Source organism: Triturus cristatus, chromosome 12 (assembly GCF_964204655.1).
Source record: "Triturus cristatus chromosome 12, aTriCri1.1, whole genome shotgun sequence".
In the NCBI taxonomy this organism is placed as follows: Eukaryota; Metazoa; Chordata; class Amphibia; order Caudata; family Salamandridae; genus Triturus; species Triturus cristatus.
Genome location: NC_140595.1, coordinates 587,238,595 through 587,255,524, shown reverse-complemented (window position 1 = coordinate 587,255,524; position 16,930 = coordinate 587,238,595). Strand labels below are relative to the sequence as shown.

At 43.9% G+C, this 16,930-nt stretch overlaps 1 protein-coding gene and 1 pseudogene across 7 annotated transcripts in view; one reads left to right on the top strand and one right to left on the bottom strand.

Annotated features, from left to right (window-relative positions):
• DHX38 (DEAH-box helicase 38) overlaps window positions 1-16,930 on the bottom strand; it is a 1,013,803-nt gene that overhangs the window by 743,891 nt on the left and 252,982 nt on the right. For all 7 annotated transcript variants that reach the window (XR_014972206.1, XM_085638518.1, XM_085638522.1 and 4 more), the window contains exons 5-7: window positions 8,923-9,088; window positions 762-886; window positions 360-436 (exon numbers count right to left, since the gene is read on the bottom strand). Coding sequence is in view for 6 of the 7 variants with exons in the window: in XM_085638518.1 (XP_085494644.1) it covers window positions 360-436; window positions 762-886; window positions 8,923-9,088 (368 nt within the window). In the remaining variant the exon portion in view is untranslated. The remainder of the gene's footprint in view (window positions 1-359; window positions 437-761; window positions 887-8,922; window positions 9,089-16,930) is intronic.
• Window positions 13,340-13,915, top strand: LOC146776332 (serine/arginine-rich splicing factor 3 pseudogene; annotated as a pseudogene).

Genomic DNA, 16,930 nt, shown 5'->3' with positions numbered 1-16,930 from the left:
AAAAGCACCTCAAATGAATCAGAGTAATTTCTCTGGCATTTTATATTAGCAATTTTGGAGATCAGCAATGCCTTGCGCATTTCTAAATGCTGTTGGTAGTTTGCTCACTACACCCAGCATCCAAACCTTTTTGAGGATGTGAACATATCCAGAGTGTAAACATATCTGCCCTAAGCCAGGTACTTCAGACAGTTTGAGTCAATACCATTTTCCCTACCGAAACAAAACCCACCTTTCTCTTTTTGTTTCCCTCTTCTATTGATAGTATGAGAAAATAATTTGAAAATTGAAGCATTTATAAAAGCGTTCAGGATTAATGCCCAAAACAAAAGGGGGGAGAGAAGGGGGTGGGAGCTTACCCTTTGGTCATCCTCCCATTGCTGACGTTCATCCTCATTTTCAAAAGTAATTCCATCTTCTCCATTCTCTCGTTTGCCTATGAGAAAGAGGAATAATCACTGAACAACATAGCTGAAACATACTCCATCAAGGGGACGGAAGGACAAGTACACACAAGAACACACTCATCAGGAGCCAGACACTAAAACAGCACCATCTGCCTGCCAAAAGGCGTTTTGCAGCACACCAAACATCCGTAAATTATAGTTATAGCATAAATACCAAACATCAAGAAAATTTAATATCCCTATTATTGACCAGACATACCTCTCATATAAAGCAGCAAATGTTAACACAAACATGAACCACCAACTAAGCCTCAATCATGACTGGCATTTTCAAACTCCACTTTCAATCATTACCTTTTCCTCTGGACAATCGAGGTGTACTCCCTAGATGCCGCCGGTCATCTGCCCAGTCGTTATATTTATAAGATGGTGTGGGTAGGGGTGTTTCATCATTATACCGATTCTTTACAGACCTGGAACTACAAAAACAGCAAGTTACCACCTGTTGTGTTTCCTATACCCATTGTATACATATCCCTTGTTAAGTAATGAGTTCAGTCCATTCCACACTAGGTTCTGCACCCACTTCCACTCCACCAAAGAGGAGACATCAAACTATCGTGAGACCTTCACATTCCTGTCAGAAGACACAAACTTGACCACCTACACCATACAACAAGAGAGGCAGTAAAAGGAAGGAAAATAAACCGCGCTACAGTCTTGTTCCCATCCCCACATTACTCCTGAGAGGAATGGACGAGACAGGAAGAAAGGAATGTAGCTTGTAATCCTAGTTCTGTATTGTATAAAGGCAGAGATGCTGAAGTTGCTAACAGTGCAAAAACCAAAGGAAATGATGGACGGAGTGTTGAACATTGCAAGCACTTACCCCCAGTAAACCGATCTGGGTTTAATCCATCACCGTTCTTTAGACCACTCTACCACCCCAGTTCAGACATGGCCATATGCAAATCAGTCTGACCCTGTGCCTCATGGGAACAGTCCAGCCCGAACTGCCAAGCCATGTCTTCCCTGGACCGGAAACAAGCTTCCTAGGACCGGTTTCTGGCATTTCAGCCGTCTTCAGCCAGGCTTGCTTGAATCCAGTGGCAAAGTGAGCAAGGGACTCACGTCTGAGCATACCCTGCCAACTTATGGCAAACAAAGCAAAAACCAAAGGAAATGGACGGAGTGTTGAACATTGCAAGCACTCACCCCCAGTCAACCGATCTGGATTTAATCCATCACCGTTCTTTAGCCCACTCTGCCACCCCAGTTCAGACATGGCCATATGCAAATCAGTCTCACCCTGTGCCTCATGGGAACAGTCCAGCCCGAACTGCCAAGCCATGTCTTCCCTGGACCGGAAACAAGCTTCCTAGGACCGGTTTCTGGCATTTCAGCCGTCTTCAGCCAGGCTTGCTTGAATCCAGTGGCAAAGTGAGCAAGGGACTCACGTCTGAGCATACCCTGCCAACTTATGGCGAACAAAGCAAAAACCAAAGGAAATGATGGACGGAGTGTTGAACATTGCAAGCACTCACCCCCAGTCAACCGATCTGGGTTTAATCCATCATCGTTTATTAGCCCACTACGCCACCCCAGTTCAGACATAGCCATATGCAAATCAGTCTGACCCTGTGCCTCATGGGAACAGTTCAGTACGAACTGCCAAGCCATGTCTTCCCTGGACCGGAAACAAGCTTCCTAGGACCGGTTTCTGGCATTTCAGCCGTCTTCAGCCAGGCTTGCTTGAATCCAATGGCAAAGTGAGCAAGGGACTCACGTCTGAGCATACCCTGCCAACTTATGGCGAACAAAGCAAAAACCAAAGGAAATGATGGACGGAGTGTTGAACATTGCAAGCACTCACCCCCAGTCAACCGATCTGGGTTTAATCCATCACCGTTCTTTAGCTGGCTGACGAGGGCTGAAAGCCCGAAACCGGTCCTAGGATGCTTGTTTCCAGTCCAGGGAGGACCTGGCTTGGCAGTTCGGGCTGGACTGTTCCCATGGGGTACAGGCTCAAGACGGATTTGCATATGGCTGGGTTCAAACTGGAATGGCATGGTGAGCAAAAAAACGATAGATTTAGGCCCAGATCTCTGTACTGGGGTGAATGTATGACATTGTTCTGCATTCTGTCCATCAATTGTTGTTTTTGAAGTTGCTAACAGTAACACAATTTGCATTCTCCAGCCAAAACAAAAGAAACCAAGTTGGAGGTAGGTTTCTTACAACTTAAATAGAAATCTAAGGCTTGTTCGTAACCAACAGGATCTAATGCAAAGAGGTTCATTAGAGCAGCTGCACAAAGCCCATCATCTGCTCCATAATCTTTGTCTAGACAGAGTTGTCTTGTGAAAGTATGGCCAGATTTTCATGTTGCTGTTCTACATATAGCTAATAAAGGACCATTTCTCAGCCAGGCTGTGGAAGATGAGTTTCCTCATGTGGAATGTGCTTTCGGTTTGCCAGATATATGTTTTTTTAGCCAGATAATAGGAGAAGGAGAAAAGGAAACTATGCACCTAGAAAATAATTGTTTTGATGTTAACAAACAAATATGGATAAACCAACAGTTAAGAGTTGATTAGATGTCCTATCTTTAGTTCTGTTGAGTAACATTTACTACTCTTCTTACATTTAAGGAATGAAAGAATCTTGTTGCTGGATTGGATGGCTTACCAGAGAAAAGTGGTAACACCACCAATTAATATGATTATTAGACACAGTTTTCAGAAGAAAGTAAGGGTGTGCGATTAGGGCTACCATATTATGATGACGTAAACACTATAAATAGAATCTCTTCCATTCAAGGCACAGGAAGCATTGTTGACAGCCTTTTAGCCTCTTATTAAGGACAGATATTCTGGCGGTAAATGTAAGTGTACCTATTGTATGGTTTCAACAGCCACCCCACCAAATTCAAAAGCATCAGGTTGGGATGTGTAACTGACTCTGCATTTTGGTTAGCAAACTGTTTGCACGGCAGTCTTCAATACGATTTAAAAAAACAAGAAGTTCTGGAAACCACCATTTTCTTAACCATTCAAGCAAGATTAGAATCATGGTTTTGAGTATTCGCATTTTAGCAGGACAGATAGAATCAGAAAGCCGTAGAGAAATACCTCTGACCAGCCTATCAACAGAGTACCAAAAACAAGAGCAACCCATATGTCCCTGTGAACTGGGTATTTTGCACTAAGCAATAACAATGTCCACAAGGAACTTATTTGAAATAATGTATTTGCAATAGGGAGTACAAATTTATATACTCATAACTGAGTCAATCAGAAAAAATACATAATGATTTAAATTAAATTTGAAACAGTAACCTGGACAATAATTTACTTCAGCTGAAGTAAAAATTGGTTTATTTTACAATTAACAATTTATTCACAAAAAACAGTTAAAGTCACAGATTTTTTCTAATACTATAGGCACATTTATAGAAAGTGAGAAAGTGAACCCAGTGCAGTGATCATAGCCTTCAAGGTGAAAGTTAAGTGAATAGAAATCAAGGGAAGGTCTTAAAAACAGTGAGAGGCATTTAACAATAGCATGAGTCTATCTTGCTCTCTCTTAGTTTGTGTCACTGCACTGGGTTCACTTTCTCACTTTCTACAAATTTAATTTAAATCATTATGTATTTTTTCTGATTGACTCAGTTATGAGTATATAAATTTGTACTCCCTATTGCAAATACGTTATTTCAAATAAGTTCCTTGTGGACATTGTTATTGCTTAGTATCAACAGAGTACTGCACATTGACTCCAGTTCCAACATTCAGAATGAAAAGTTTCAAAAGGTTGTATTTTGTGATTCTGCACACAAATCTAGTTGAGGAAAACTCGGAGTCTGTGAAAATTCCTTCTAGCACATTGTCGTTGAGAACCCATTTGTGGATTTCTACAAAAACAAATCTGTAAAAATGTGCTTCAGAGTTTTGAAGGCCCACAGATGAACAGCCTAAATTAACAGTATTCTTACTAAAAGACAATTGCAATTCTTTCCAGCGATAGTGACTTGCATCTGGTACCTCTTTGTTTGTTGTGACTGTACACTGTTGTCCTAATATCGGTCTGAATCAGGATCTTTTCCACTATCGGAGAAGGTAGGAAAGTTTTGAGAACTAGATGGACTCTCTTCTGTTCTAGCACACTAGTGTGGAATGAGCTTTCTCTATCAGACCACAGATCATACACTGATAAGTTCAGCAGGTGGTGCCCCAACCAACCAAAAATGAATCTATCACAATACTCTGCAACAGAAGATCCTGATTAAACAGGACTCCTTTCAGAAGACTGAGCCTTGTGCACTGCCATGAAAGGGATTCCTCCTTGATAGAAATAAAAGTTGGTCTTCCCAGGTGTCCCTCTTTCGAGACCATGGATTTCTAAATACTGCTGCAGAGGTCTCATGCATGACACAAAATGCATAAGGTTATAGATCAAAGAAAGGAAGTTATCGGACGAGTTGGCTGAGAAGGTGAGTTGAGAATTTTGTGACATTTCTGAGAAATTGAATAAATTCTCTCCATCAAAGGATACAAATGTCCTTATTCAAGGTGGCTTCTAAGCAAGTGAGATTTAATACAGTGATAATACTGATTTCACGAAATGAACGTCCACGCAAAGAGAATGAAGTTGACCAACAGTCATTTGAAGATCCTAAAGAACTCTCTCCGCTCTGAGTTTTTAGCAACATATTGTGTGGATATGGGTAGACGAAGATCTTATCTATGATGGTAAGCTGCCACCACAATCATGCATTTTGAAACTTAGCATTGGTGATGTGAGTCACCCATTGTGAATCTCAGGAATTTCCTGTGGCTTGACACAGAGATGTGAAAGAAGACATCCTGTAGATCTACTGCACACATCCTATCCCATTTGATCTTATCTTGAATTGATGTCCTCTCCTCACTGAGATGGGGGGGATCAGTCTCTACCTCACGTTTCTGCATTAATATTGAAACGTATTTGTGCAACAAATGCAGCTTGTCTTTGATGCTGGCTTTGGTTAAATGGACGGCGGGGAGATAATTTGAACTGGCAGTGTGTTCTTTTTGTAGTTTGCAGGATTCATTTTCCATGTATGATCTTATGCCACTATTAGAGAAGATTTGACACACTCGGCCCCATCACAGTGAAACACATAGGACAGTAAAGGAGGTAGACAGTGTCTTGTGAGAAAATGGTTCCTCCCAAAGGAGAAATAATATTTGTCTTGAATGCTGTCCTCTACCGCTTCCAGGCCTTCTCTGATAAGAAGGCTCCTTTTGGCCTTGAAAAGGTGGTTGATAAGATCACTACGGAGACTGAACTCTTGGTCTCGAATGGTTACAGCTGTCACAGTGCTTGTGCTGCGATTTAAAGAACTTCTTCCTCTCTTCCAGGCTCAAAGCCTTGAGCATCTTACTCTCGTTCTTCATCCTCTGCATATCCTCATTGTGCAAGAACCAAAGAGAACACAATCCGTGAAGTGACCATACATAATTTTCAGCCTAGAATCAGGCTTCAGTGATGTTAGATGTGGCCCAGAAGAGTTTCTCTTAGAAATTTCATGGCAGAATTTTGAGATCGTGACAACTGCAAAATTAAATAATAAATGTGTGTTTTTGTAATTACAAAGAACCCTGTTCCACACGTTTATGATTTATATTTGCAGTTGTAATGACCAAGTCAAGGTCCTGATGAAACCCCCCAACAAGATGGGGTTTGAAACGCGTTGACTCCAGCTCTTGGGACAAGGCATTCAGGGTGTGCCACGAGGGAATATCTGCATCATCACATTTACCCTACGGACAACACTCTTTAATATCACAACTCACAGAGCTAATAACACTGGCAGGAATTCATAAGACACTCCGTTGATGAATTGTAATTGTCCGCCTAGTGTTTACAAATTAAACAAGGGACTGGTTATATATGTTTTATCACATTTTGATATGACATACATGTTCAATGTGTTGCTTTATCATTTTTCACTTTGCTGTTTTTTACGATTTGTCTGTTAAGGATTGTTTTACAGTGTTTGTTACATATAAATGCAAAACAAAAATAAGTGTTGCCCGACAAGATGACATAAAACAAATGTGATAATCTTGTTCTTTGTAAAAGCTCACAAAGAGAGGTGGAATAAATCTCAACGGGCTTTAGAATTAAGGACTAAGGTTCGTTTGATTTATTAATTTGTTGTAATTGAGCTATCTGGATACTTTGTGTGTTTATAACAAATTCTTTACTTAGCAGCATCTATCTTTAGATTAACCTTACTGGGGCGAGCTGATGTCTCTGGGGCGGAAGCCTGCTTTATTTCAAAAGCAGAAACAATTAGGGAGTTAAGCGTGGGACCTTGAAAATAGCAAACAGGTTCTTGTTGCAGTGGTTTGTTTTTCTTTCATGAGCCTTGGTGTAGCTAGTTTGGGATTTTTTTTCTGCAAGCTCCACAAAGACTAAAGCCAATGGAGGCCTTGGAGCAAATAGCAACTGAAGTGTCTGCATAACAACTAAAACAAAAGTATGCAGGACTTCCACCAGGATAATTAACTTGGGTGCTTAAGGTAGAAGGACATCCGGAAAAGCTGTGATGTTGTCTATTGGATAAGAATGCAAAGGAGAAACAGTAGGTGAAGTGTGTGTGTATAGGAAGAAAATAAAGAGGCCCTGTGGGAGGTAGCATATTTATGGAGTGGCTGACAGAGAACTAACTTCTACTCATACATTTCTGAGTAAGTTCTTCTGGTGGTGGTTGGACATCAGGGATACATGAAGGAAGAACTGGTTTCGAAGGACGTGGCATCTTTCTAAATGGAGTCTTCGAGGTAGGTCTCTGAACCATAAATAGCTAAGGAGGAGGAAAGAGAGGCTGCAATGGGAACTGAAGTGGATCATCAGAGGGAATCCTTATAACAAGTGGACTTGCTGGTAATGGTGACACTGCTATAGAAGGAGAATATGAAAACCTCTACATGGAGAATGTCATGCCAATGATAACACTGAGATACTTCAAGTCAGTCCATTTAAAGTCAAGTGCCTTAAAATGCCATTACAGCTTGATGTTCAATGCCTCGACGATCTTCTCGTCGTCAAATGATGCCTCAAAAAATGCTCTGCTGACAAAGGGTTCTTTGAGGTTGTATGCTTAGATAGTGATTTCTTCAACATGAAGATTTAGGCGTGGAATAGTGTGGGAAGACTTTCAACAGCAGTTGTTCTTTCAATCTTTGGCATTGTCTTACTTGCAGACGAATTGGAATTCAACAGCAAATATGTTTGAACAGCACCTTTCTTCGATGTTGATGCATGATGCCAAACACAAGTCTCTGGACTGGCAGGATTGACCCAAGCAGTGCTGGGGAGGATGATATTGCTTCTCCTTTTCCCCCTTAGAGCACACTCTTTGAGCATTATGAAGAGGAAGTGCAGTTGCAGTGGATGAAGCATACCTGGACATCTTCTGTTGTTTCATTCTTTCTTCCTCCACCATGCCCAGCTTTCGCCTGAGGAGAATTCCCTCCCTTTTTTTCCAGGCCTCTTTTTGCTTTTGCAATTTTCTGACAACATTGTAGTTGTTTTTTTTTTTTTTTTTAAATAATCAAAGTTTTACTGTTTTTACCTAAAAGATTAAGTAGAGAGAACCTATCAGTCAAGAATAGCAATAATGTAAGCCAGACACTACATGCTTATGCATCAATTACTCTAGTCCATAGTATGTCCAACATTCACCCCTGATCTTCTTGTGGGGTATCCTCTGCCAGCATACATTGGTTCCTTAAGTTTAGCACACCAGTCCATATACTATTTGAAGTATTTTAGTGGCAAATAAACGACAGACATTTTAGGTGGGTCAGATTAAGCCCTTTTCGTCCCAGAGGAGGGGCACTTTAAAATTAGTGAAGGCATTTAAAAAAATCCTCTTCTAAGATGGAAAGAAGAAGGTGGAACTTAAGCACACACTTCAAGACATTATAAGAGGAAAAACCTGAAGAGCTCTTAGGTGAAACCCTCAGAAAAAACAGGGTAAGAATGTCCTGAAGTGTTCGCAACTCCAATCAGCAACAGCTGGGAAAAATAACGGAGGCTGAGAAGCAACTTTCTGTACAAAGAATACTTTCTTTTACATGTTATTCCAGCCCACAAGTTTAGTTTCATGCTGCAATGAGGTCTTACAGGTTACTGAGTTCAAAAGAAATAAATTAGAAAACACTTAGCAGGTTAAAGCAAATTAGGTCATGCTTGATTTTGAGAAATGAGAGCCTAATACTCCTTTCATACAGATACGTTGATATTTGGATAAAGTGTTCCGGGATGGCCAGATGCACACAGGAACATTTTATGTTTACGACTTTCAGTGAAAATCTTAATATGTCGAAATAAGGAGTGACTGACTTCTGGGGCAAGAGCAAACTGAATGGTGGTGGTAAGAATGATTGCTGGCTGCAGACATCCCAGGGAAATCACCACATTACATGTGCAGATTCAGACATGTGGCGGTCATTATACCTACCTTTCTCTATCTCTCCGTTCACTGTCACGCACAGAAGACCCCTTATGGTTGCGATCAGAGTCTCGATTAGAAGGAGTGGGCGAAGGAGATTCCCATTGGGAGCGTCGAGAGCTGCCATAGCCACCGTCCTCCTCTTCCCAGCTAGAACGTGATGGAGTTGGTGCATCTAAAAGAAAGACAATTTAAAGAATTTAAAAAACACACCACCTTGATAATAAGGCATGCAAAGTTCAGAACAGTATATTTGCTTTGTTGGATAAATATTACATACAGAATACACTAAAAATCTGCTTTGTTTTGTAATGATTAAAGAATATAAAATGAAAAGATTATTTTTCAATCCAGGAAGTGGAGGTTTCACTGACGTAATAACACTCGTATTCGGGAAGGGTTAATTTGAGAACATTGTCTCAGTTTCTTAAATAAACAAGGGGAAGACAATTTTGAATACAATGTATTCATCTGTCTAAACTTGGAGTCCAATAGTAGGTTTTTATCATTAATGTTGGTCAGTAAGAGTAGGAAAGTGCCCTTTGTAGGTCTCGCCTGACCCAGCGCATGCGCTGGTCTGGCGAGACATTTTGTGAGGGTTCCAAAAAGTGCTACCAGGCCAGCCTAGAGCTACAGTGCATGTGAGCGGGCACGCGCGTCGCGCTTAACCGCGATTACTTTCTCTTTCGCGGCCGCTTTGATGTTTGATCGCGATCACTTTTGCGGCCACATGGCCGCTTTGATGTTCTTCGTGAGGCTTCAATAGCAGCAGTTAAAACAAGCATTGGCATAGCCAATAGGTCTCGCTTTTGGGACCTTATAAGTGTTTAGTTATGCAACTGTTGCATGGCTAAACACTTATAAGGTCCCAAAGGCGAGACCTATTGGCTATGCCAATGCTTGTTTGATATGGCCACCCCCACTTTTTCCCGAGCATCTGATGTAATTTTGAGAGAAGTGCACTGGATTTCTGCTATCCAGGTCCCCAGTGCCAGATCTTTCCATAAAACTGTACAATTGGGGGGCGTGGACAAGATGGCAGCAGAGTAAACAACTCCTTTGCAGAGCTCTGCTCGCCGTGGCCCATCTACAGCTCAAATCAGCCTCCACAGGACTTAGAACGTCAGTGGTCATGATCCGGGACTGCTGTGGTGGAGAACGACCGGTTCTCAGCACCAGAGGGGAAAAGGTGTGGCAGAGCGGAGAGTCGAGCCAGCGCTGCGAGAGACAAGCGGCGGTGGAGCCGTGACGCAGCACGCAGAGAACCCAGTCTTGAGAGGAGGAAACCAGGGCCTCGACTGCGCATCGGAACACGGGCCACCTCTCTGGGCCACGGCGGAGGCCCGACGGCTGGAGATAAGCAGATTTACAATCGATGCCCTTGAGACACACCAGCAAGTGGGTGCAAACGAGGACAGCCGTCTTCTGCAACTCAGCCCTGGTTGGACCCCAAGGAGGGCAGAAGAGCTAAGAGTCGAATACCCACCTGTGAATCCTGAGCGCCAGAGGCAGGATTCAGGCTACACAGCACAGGGGCTGCACCCTTCGGTGGTAGCCACAGCCATTCATTAGAAGCACACAGGCGACCCACGTGGTGTAGGCCTTCAGACCCCACAACGAGAATTCACCTAGAAGGTAGGCCGTGGCAAGCAGTGTCTGAGGGATGTGGGAGGCTATTGCGGTGAAGACCCCGGGAACACAGCATCACAACGGGGTGGCTCTTGCAGACAACTTCAGGGGCTATAAATAAACTGTCTCTTGGCGGCACATAACTGCAGCAGAACAACCCAACATTATGGACATCACTCACCTTTGAGCAGAATGTCCATACAGCGAGAACCAAGCCCATCACAAGGTGCAGGTGGCGGAGAACTGAACACCCCCGACCCCATCGAGTGGGACAGTGAACGCCCGATCTAATAGGAGGCGAACAGACAGCCTGCGACCTACCTGTTTTGTCAGTTAGCGACTCTGACCTGCATCGAGGGCTGGGAGGAGATCCCTGGACCCGTTGGGTGCGGCCTCCCAGAATGATGTCCCACCGGGCGCAGGAAGAGGCCACCTTCAAGGACCTCCTACAAAATCCTGGAGCTAAGAAACCAGAAGGGAACGGCCATGACCAGTTGTCAACCCCCCCCCCCCTCAAGAGATGCGGACCGGGCAGGTGCGAATGTGAAGGAACCGATCACTCGCCAATTTTTGGAACAACAGTTCGGCACCCTTCGGGAAGATTTCGCAGGGTTACGGTAGGACGTGGCCTCGGATATAAAACGGGTTCGAACGGAGATTCTGAAACTGGGCGACCGTGTTGACTCCTTGGAGAGGTCTGGCGACCGTAGAGAGGAAGAGTTAACCGAGCACATGCGTTAACTACTGGCACTCAAGAGACCGCAACGAAGAACTCTCTCTCCGCCTTGAGGATCTTGAAAATAGGTGGAGGCAGTCTAACATCCGCATCAAGGGAGTGCCACTTCAAGCAGAGGCTGGGAAATTGGAGGAGAGGGTGTTTCACCTCTTCCGTCATGTGTTGCGAACCCTGAGCGACAAAGAAAACACCTTAAATCGCACCCACCGAGTAGGAAGGCCGCCGCAAGTCCGTGCCAACCGCAAGACATTCTTACCTGCCTCTACTCCTACAGCCAGAAGGAAGCCATTATGAATGCAACCCAAAACAAGACGACCATATAATTTGAGGGTCTTAAGGTGGGCATATAACAAGACCTCTCAACCCTCACTCTGTAGCGACGCAAAGCTTTGAAACCGGCCACCGCCTACCTCAGAGAGAAAGGAATCCGCTACCGCTGGGGTCCCCCATTCAGATTGACCTTCATCTGGAACAAAGAGATGCATGCGGTGCGGTCCCTAAAAGAAGCGCAGGAAGCACTGGGGCTCAAATTTGAAGCAGGGAAGAACCTGGAACACCACTCCGGAGAGGTGACCTCAGAGACGCTGTAACCGGGAAGACGGCGTGGGACCGGGAAAGACAAACACTTACGAGCATCCGAGCTGGAAAGCCAGAAAGAAAAAAAGCCCTCCTTCGGCAGCTGCAAAACCGATATGGTAGGAGGGAGACATCTAGAGACTGAATCCTGAAACCACACAACTTTCTCCTTGTCAAGCCGCTGCGGGTCGCTACTGATGAGCCCTGGGGGGAATGCGGATCAGCCCTGGTGGACGGAGCTCACCCTTACCAGAATGCGGATTGACTGTCGGCCAGATGGACCCACACACTATGGTGTCACTGATGTCCATCAAAGGGCTGTTTTCTTTTTGGTCACATTTACTTTGTTTCACTGTCTTCTGGACTCTTTCTCTTCACATTTCCGTGCTCCCTAGAGGCACTTTCCTTACTGACTGAGACTGGAAACCAGTTAGATATTCCAGTGATTCTGGAAGGATTGCACTTGGGAGAACCACAGATACACAGGGGGAGGTCAAGAGAGTCAAATTGGACCTGCTCCCTGGTGGGTGCACTTCCTGGTTACCCGGGTGGTGCCGGCGACTATGAAGAGACTCAACATAGGACCTTCCACATTGGGGACTACCTTCGGGGCCACTACAGGTTTCTCTCCTTGTCGACACATGCTCTTCATCCTATTCTCATTGAATGGGGGTGGCCATGACGACATCCGACATCCTCTTATCCCTCTGACAGATGCTGCTTTTCTCCCCTAGCACTGGTCGTGGAAGGGTGGGCATGTGTTCCTCCATGTAACTGACCTCGACACACCTCAAGACTACGCTTCGCTCTTCTCCCATGGCACCCCTTAAGGTTAGGATCTTGAGTTTTAATGTACGGGGCCTGAACTCACCCATCAAAAAGCGCACGCTCCTTACACTGCTAAGGGACACTCGGTGAGACATCTGCTTCCTACAGGAGACTCACCTGATGCATGCGGATTAGAAACTCCTCCGGTCTAAATGGTTCGACCGACAATATTTCTCCTCCATGACCAGGAAGAGGGCGGGAGTGGCCATTCTCTTAGCAACACACTTTCCCGGGAAAGTACTAGATACACACGCAGAGATGCCTGGGAGAATGATTGCACTGCGGGTGGCAATGGGGGGACGCACCTATACCCTTGCACCCACATACAGCCCAAATGAGCAGCAAGAAACATTCTTAGGGAAGGCACTGACCAACATTCTCGAATCACCAGATGAGGACCTTATAGTAGGTGGCGACTTCAATATAGTACCTGACCCCCAACTGGACAGGTCTCTACAAAGGGTGGGACACTCTGAATCGCTCTCGTACTCAATGAAACGGAGGATAAAATACATTGGTTTGGTGGACGCTTGGAGGCAACACTATCCCACTGCTCGGGAATACACCTTTTCTCAGCAGCTCACCAAACCTATGCACAAATAGACCTCTTCTTGACATACCGCCTATTTTTTTTTGGGTCGTCGGGACGAGGCAGAAGAGGTCGAGGGAGCTGAAGTTGAAGATCGCTAGTGCGGAATACATTCCAGAGAGGCCATGCATCGCGACTCTTGCCCTCTGGACTGTAAGGTCTATGTTGGGAACCTTGGGAACAACGGAAACAAGACAGAGTTGGAGCGCGCTTTCGGGTATTATGGACCACTACGGAGCATGTGGGTGGCACGAAACCCACCTGGTTTTGCATTTGTTGAATTTGAAGATCCACGAGATGCTGCAGATGCTGTGAGAGAATTAGATGGAAGAACACTGTGTGGCTGCTGTGTAAGAGTTGAGTTGTCAAATGGTGAAAAACGCAGTAGAAACCATGGTCCGGCTCCATCGTGGGGTGGGGGCAGATGTCCAAGAGATGACTACAGAGGTCGAAGAAGCCCACTTCCTCGTCGCAGGTCGCCATGACGAAGGAGCTTTTCTCGCAGCCATAGCAAGTCCCTCTCTAGAGACCGAAGACGTGAAAGATCCTTATCCAGAGAGAGGAACCACAAGCCTTCACGTTCATTCTCTAGATCTAGAAGCCGCTCTAGGTCAAATTAAAGGAAATCGTACATTTCCTTCTGAAGGCTGCTGCACTGAGTATTGCATTTTGGAAATGTTTTGTTAAAATACTTCATCAGCTTGGTGCATTTTTTCAAATGTTTTAGCTGTTGATTTACTTTGTATTGTCTCGTAACCAGTGACTGTGGTAAAGATGTGAATCTGTATATGGTTTTTGAGCAGATCTTATGACAACTGTAAACCTAAACTTTGCGTTGTAAAATTCCCTTGAATAGCTTGGGCATTCCATTTGTTTTGCATAGACTCCAAATAAAACAATTAATTTTGTAATTGCGACTGTTTTTTTAAAATGAGACATCGGAGGTTGCAGGACATTGTTCAATGTGATCTGAACTTGCCCATATGTCTATGCAATTGAACGCCCTCAACTAGAACGAGCAGGTACTGACATTTGAGTACTTTGATTAAGTTGCCTTAAACTGAAGTTATAACTGGTTTACTTCATATTCTGTTGGGCTTTTTTGCTGATGATGAAAGTCAGTTTGTAGTCAACCATACTCTGGCACCTTCTGTGAGTTGTACATATGTCATTCCAAGAATGTTGCTTTAGAGCTGAATACTTTTTTCCCAGTTGAGTTCATGGGGTTCGGTGAAATGATACTGTAAAGGATTGTAAAGTTTTATGTAATTGGAATTAAAGTTTTGGTTACAAAATGTATATTCCCACATGGAGTACATGCCTGCAGACTTTTATTTGAATGTTATATTGGAATCAAAACTATCGGCTATACATCTGCGAACCATGTGTGTATTATGCGCATTTCTCCCTAGTTTTCTTTCTATTCATATTTTAGTGGATTTTCCCGCACTACTGCAGCACACGCCGGTCTTCCAATCGTTACTGGAGACACAAATCTGTTCACGTTCCAATAAGTTAAACTTTCATCTGTTGAAGATTTTTGTGATAACCAGCTTGCCTTGTTTTCATGATATTATGATAGCTACTTGGAACCAATAAACTCTATTGCTGCAATTCCTAAACGCGTAAGAATGATACCAAGTTTGGGAAAAAAAGTAATCCCGTGACATACGCAGTTCCAGAGCATCAAAATGTGTCAAGACATGACTGGTTGATTTTGTGGGTTTCCTTGCCTTTCAGTGTCTTGTCTGTTCATCCAGTCGGCATCACCGTAAATTTAACCAGAAAGTTAAACTTTAGTAAACTCCCTTGTATCCACCTAAAAAACCATAGAATGCCAATTGCTGTAAAACCGGAATTTTTAGGAAATATTAACCCTCTCTAGCTTAGCTGCTATAGTTTTGAATCTATCCTGCCATGTAAAGATCCTATTCAGGGCTGGCAATTGTTTATCTTCAAGCATGTGTGTCTCATTTTGCCCCTAAAGAGCACAAAGTCAGCATAGGGTGAGCAAATGCAGCCATGCATTTTCTATAATGCCACCGTTCTAGTAAAAGGCCCTGACATGACTAGAGGCCTAGTTATGTCAAGCACCGAAAAATACAGTTCTTGTGAGTAGTGTCAATGTTTGAAAATGTGTAACATTCCAGGGATACATTCCTTGACATTTAGGTCCCAACCTTTCTTTCTGTATTAACTAATCGCACTCGCTGACATTAAAGATCTAATCTACACCCCCCTTTCTCCCATTTTACTCACCCACCCTACATTTTATTCCCCAGTTTCCATTTTACCCCATGATCACTTCTTTCACGATTAGTGTCCTGCTCCGGTTGCTAGCCCACTTTATTTCTGTATGTATTTTTAAAAAAAAGAGAACTTGTCAAAGAGCTTTCTCCGGCTCCGCTCCACAGATCTGGAACGCTCTCCCTCCTGAAGTTCGCAGACTCTCCTCCACGGTTGCCTTCAAAATTGAAGTAAAACGATTCCTTATGTGCAAGTTCTTACCCTAAGTGGACTCTGCTCATTTGCCTGAAGATACTGGACTTACACCCTCATCCATTGTACTGATGTATTATATCCACTTACCTAATCTTTTCTTCCCCTCCCAGTCCTGATTTGTTAATTTTTATCTTTTTCCCAACTACTGTGATGATGTGTTGCACCCTTTGTAACGGTTTCCTTTGATATGTATTTGACCATCCGTAATTGTGAAGCACTCTGATATCCCTCGGGATCATGTTCGCGCCATACAAAACTTTATAAATAAATAAATAAATAAAATCCCCACACGTCATGTGGGACATACAGGAGGTTGAAATAGGAGTGGCGGCCCTTTCAGACCACTCTATGATTACCCTTGTGCTGCAGCTATCTGGGGAACACGCGCATCTGAGAGCATGGAGATTAAATCACAGACTGCTCACATATGACAAACATTAAAGAGATTCAGGAAGCCATACTAACTTATTTGACTGTTATCGACGATGGCTCTGTTCCTGCCTCTCTGCTCTGGAACACGCTGAAGGCGGTTCTAAGGGGACACTTTTTAGCTATAGCAGCTAGACTGAATAAGGAGAGAAGAGATAAAAGGGAACACCCGGAAACACAAATCAGGAAATTGGAAGGGGTGCACTGACGCACAGGTTCGGTCCAAACCAGGCATCAACTAAACACTGTGCGAAAGCAACTGAAAGCCCTAGATTATGACGGGCAGAATATGTCCTCTTACGCACTAAGCAGCGCTATTATGAATGGAGGAATAAAGCCGGCAAAGCTCTTGGCGCATCACTTCCAAACCCAGACGATTAAGCGCCACATTACAGAGATCAAAGGCTCCCAAGTGGAGCTGCTTCGAACAGCTAGTGCTATTGCTGCTGAATTCGAGAAATTCTACACTACCCTCTACATAGCGGAATCCTTAAACTCTGTGGCCTCCGAGGCATATGTGACCCCGGCACCAGAGACCTCTCTAACGGCTTCAGACGCAACTAAACTAGATGTAGATATCCGCCCGTACAAAGTCCTACAAGCTATACAGGGAATGGCCTCAGGAAAAACCTCTGGGGAGGACAGCTTTTCAACTGAGTTCTACAAAACCTTTGCCTCTAACCTCACCCCCTTACTTAAGCATCGCTTTCATTTGTTCAGTGCTACGG